The sequence below is a fragment of the Chrysochloris asiatica genome, unplaced genomic scaffold (genome assembly GCF_000296735.1).
Source record: "Chrysochloris asiatica unplaced genomic scaffold, ChrAsi1.0 scaffold00048, whole genome shotgun sequence".
NCBI classification, from domain to species: Eukaryota; Metazoa; Chordata; class Mammalia; order Afrosoricida; family Chrysochloridae; genus Chrysochloris; species Chrysochloris asiatica.
The window spans coordinates 342,496-347,106 of NW_006408566.1; the positions used below are offsets into that span (position 1 = coordinate 342,496).

Here is a 4,611-nt window from a genome sequence, read left to right on the forward strand (position 1 = left end):
GTTTCATTCTGCTGTGCATAAGGTCGCTATGAGTTGGTACCCACTCGATGGCACCTAACAACAACAACCTCTTAGGTGTATACCACCAGTCAGTTTGTCTTTAAAGTTCTGGGAAACTGTACAGGACAGACAGGTTATTGTTGTTAAGTGCCGTGGAGTCAATTCAGACTCAGCGACCCTGCATAGGGTTTTCCAAGGAGAGGCTGGTGAGTTTGAACCATCCACTTTGTAGTTCAAACTGACCTTGTGGTTCAGTGCTCCATTCCACAGCACCACACCAGGACAGATACAATGGTGAAATAAGACCTTTAATCTGATGTAGACTTGGATGTCCTGTAGAGCTTGCTGGATGATTTTATCTACCTTGAAGGAAGACCTTTCTTTGGGATCAGAGGAGAACACCATTTCCTGGAAGGAGCTGGAACCACTGTACTGAAGAACGACACATGTATGACATCCCATAATAAGTTTTGTCTGACCCAACCAGAGGCCTTTGCGGTGGAATCCATCTTGAAGAAATGCTTTCAATTAGCATTGCCCCTCTTAAACAGGCTACTTCCTGGAAATCCCCGCTTATCCCTTAAATAAACATAATGTCTTTTCTCCACCCAAAAATTTTTCAAAAGTCAGCAAAATCTTTGTTCTGGAAGACAGTTAAACTTTGCATTAAACCCTCTTTGTCTCTTCTTGCAAGCCTCTTACATTTACTCACATGGGGGGGAAAAAAAAAAAGACTATTTGCCTTTGGGCAAGAGGTTTGCTTACAAACTATGCCCATTGGGCATTTAAATGAATGCCCAACTTTTTGCTTTGTATGGGTACATGCACTAGTTTTGCTTTGTTCATTTATGAAATATAAGATATAAATGGAGATCCACAGGGAGGAAGTAGGATAACTAACTGCTGTTGCAGGGAGGAGATGGTAATTGTTAGTATGAAACAAAGTGTGTGCTTTGTTGAATGTAAAACTGATGGTCTTGTCTGTAAAACTTCATGCAATTCACAATAAAAAGTGAAAAAAAAATTACAATTTTTGGAAACCAGCTAAAAAGCATGACAAAAGGCAATGTATACAGGGCAGACTTAAGTATAATTTTAAAAAATAAAATGAAAAGAGAAGGGATAGAGGGTAACATGAAGAAATTTACATAAAGGAGCAACACTTTTAAATACAAGGATAAGTCAAGAAGTATTGTTATTAGGGTACCAGTCCACATGTGAACAAGTTTATTCAACTAAAAAACATGTTTAAACATTTCTCTGCAATCAGTGGATGATTATAGAAACATTCTGTCAGTAAACAACACTTGTCTTAGTCTCATTAAGATGGTTTCTTTTTTTAAAAGCATATTTCTTGTGCAATGGGAAATAATTATTTTGAGATCAGGGCTAATATCAGATTCTTAACAAAACTCACATGGACATATTCCTAAACCATCAAATTTTCACAACAAATTTATGGAAATGCTGCCCTACATTAAACAAAAAATTTTAGGTGAATCAAGCATTTTAAGGGAGGTCAGGAAGACCTCAAACATGAGCCAAGAAAGGAAGACCATTAATCTCTATGAATGAGAAAACTGTGGCTCAAGTTCAGACACTGATGGAAGAAGATCATAGAATTACCATTAATGTGATATCTACTGAAGTTGGGATCTCACACTGTTTAGAATTTTCCATTTTGAGCAAACATCTTGGTCTCCGCAAGCTTTCGGCTTGATAAGTGCTAAAAGCATCATATGAAGATTAGCTGACTCAAAGAACTGATCTTTCTCTGAGATTTTAAGCAATGTTTTGGCTAGTGAAGACAGTTTTATGGTTCAAATAGAAACCAGGAACAAATCATGAATGACCAATTTGATACAGAGACCAAGATTTAATCAAAACAGTGGCATCTAAGGGTATCTGCTGAACTAATTTAATAAAGGCAGAGAGATGAGCTCAAAAGGCTATTGCAACTGTATTTTAGGAATCCAAAGAAAATCTTGATAGACTTTCTTGGAGTACATTTAAGACTTATGAAGAAGGTTTAAGAAAAATGAAAACTGCATTGGTGAGGAAAAGGCCAGAAAAGTTATGCGGAGGACTATTTTTCCATCACAACAGTGTACCTGCTCATTTTTAAGGGTAATGAGGGCTGTCCTATGATAATTTCTTTGAGAAACCTTACCCCACCCACTGTAGAGCCCTGATCTTGCCCCTTTCAGACTGCTCTTTGTTCCCCAAACTCAAAGAACATTTCAAAGGAGCACAATTTGAATTCCTGAAGGATGCCAAACTTGCAGTTTTTTTGTGTAAATTAAAGAACACAGACTTCTTCAGGAAAGAGCTGGGGAGATAAAAACACTGTTGTCAGAAGTGTACAGACCTGGATGGAGGATATATCCAGGAATAGTAGCATCACATTTTTACATTGTTGTTTAATAATGGTTTCTATGATTTTGTAGCAATAATTTTCTACTTACCCACTTACTACTGAAAGCATATACTTGGGATCTATAGCTTTCATATTTGTAGCTTCACATATGAAGCCAATGTTCTTGCCAAGAAAGCTAAGTAAACACTCTTTGTATTCTAGGCACCATTTTTATCTACACTAAAATTGACAAATATATTCTATTCTGCATATTAACTTGCTGGAAGTGCTATGTTAAATAAGATAATAATGGTGACTTCCTGTGTTATACAGAACAATGAGGGTAGAAATGGAATTAGTAGTGATGTGTATGCCACATATATCCATCATCCTTGTGTGACATTTGTGTGACAGAACATAAATACAAGATAATTGGCCAATATTAGAAGTTCTATCTATAGATCGTTATGGCTGGGTGACCATGTGTGAAAATAAATAAGCCCTATCAGTACCTGTCTCTTTAGTTTAGATACTGACATTGAAATGGTTGCTTTCTTCTATGATTAAGTAATGATTGATGAACCAGATTTGGAACAATACTGAGTCAGGTACCATTTGAAAATAAGCTCCCTTTCCTTATGTACCTAGGATGACACAGGAAACAGAGATCTAGAAGAACTGCATGTTGTTGTTGCAAAATGCCATCAAGTCAATTTCGACCCACAGCAACCCTGCATAGGATTTCTGAGGAGCAGTCCCAGTGTATTAACCCACAGTGACACAGAAAGACTAGAGAGTTTTAAAACTGTGCATTATCACCCTCAACAACAGTTGAGAAACTACTTCTAATCTCCTAAACTCAGAGAAACTGGAACACTTTTTTACATGATTAGATTAAGGTTATTGTTGCTACTGTTAGGTATCATCACATTGGTTCAAACTCATAACAATCCCCATGTGTGAGTACAAAGGAATGAAATGTTTCCTCATTCCATTTCATTTTTGACAGCTTCCAATTTTCCTAGATTCATATTTCGTACATTCCATGTTCAGATTATTAATGGATGTTTGTAGCTGTTTCTCCTCATTTTGAGTTGTGCCCCATCAGCAAATGTCTTTGAGTGGCTAACTGGCCCTGATACAACCTAAACTCATATCCATGACCTCATTTGCATCAATTTAATGATAAATGTTTCATTCCTTACTTGCTCTCAGTCTTTCTATCCAATCAGTGCAAATCCAAACAAGAAAACCAGTTGATTCTGACTCATGGAGACACCATGTGTTGTAGAAGAGTAGAACTGTGCTCCTCCATTGGGTCTTCATGGCAATGACCTTTTTGCTAAACCTTTCTTCCAAGGTGCCTCTGGGTGGACTTGGACCTCTAAACTTTTTTCAGTAGCCAAGCACTTAACCATTTGTACACCACCCAGGGATTCCTTTATTGAGTTCCACTAGATATTCAAAAAAAATGAAAAGGTAAAGTTATAATTCTGCCACCTTCCAAGCGTTCACAGATCAATGGGAAGAGACAAAACTAAACAAAAGTTTTAATTCCAGGCATTATGAGATTTGTAATGATAAAGGCAAGTAAAGGAGTGCAAAACACGGGTACACATACTTTTCTAACTCTTCTTCTTGCTGTTGTTGTGAAGTGCTCTCTGGTGTTCCGACTCCTAGCTACCTTATAAAGGGTTTCCAAGGAACAGCTGATGGGTTGGAACTTCTAAGTCAGCAGTCCAGTGCTAAGCCTACAGTGCCACACCAGGACTTCTCTTTTACAATCTCTTAAACACATATTAGCTTTTGAAAAACATTTGCAGTGGAGTCCCTGCCACAAAAACCATTCGAATAACACCCCAAAGAGGAACGCCTCTGAGTCCTGGTGTGGCACTGTGGGTTAATGTGCTGGACTGCAAGGTTGGTTTGATCTGAAAGGTGAGTTTGAGCCACAAGATCAGCATTTCAAGCTCATCAGACACTCCTCAGAAACCTTATACAGGGTCACTATGGATCAGAGCTGACTTGACTGGCACTTAACAACAACAACCAGTATTTACATAAATTGTAAATTCTTGTTTCTTATTTTAAGTTAAAAAAACTGTTTTTAAACTACCTGGCTCCAAATATATTTTATAAAAGATTACACTAAGATTCCATGTTCTTGTATGTTCTCTTGCCTGGTGCACCTCCTGGAGAATCACTGGACTGAAGGGATGTCAAAGAAAAAACAACACAGAAGTTTAGAGCAGTGA

The 4,611-nt window shown here is 37.6% G+C and overlaps 1 protein-coding gene across 1 annotated transcript in view; it reads left to right on the forward strand.

The window, feature by feature from the left end:
• The window catches only part of LOC102826113 (glutathione S-transferase Mu 3-like), a 7,004-nt gene extending 2,552 nt beyond the window's left edge, over window positions 1-4,452 (forward strand). Inside the window, exon 2 of the mRNA XM_006862492.1 lies at window positions 4,449-4,452. Within this exon, the coding sequence (XP_006862554.1) occupies window positions 4,449-4,452 (4 nt within the window). The remainder of the gene's footprint in view (window positions 1-4,448) is intronic.
• The last annotated feature ends 159 nt before the right edge of the window (window positions 4,453-4,611 follow it).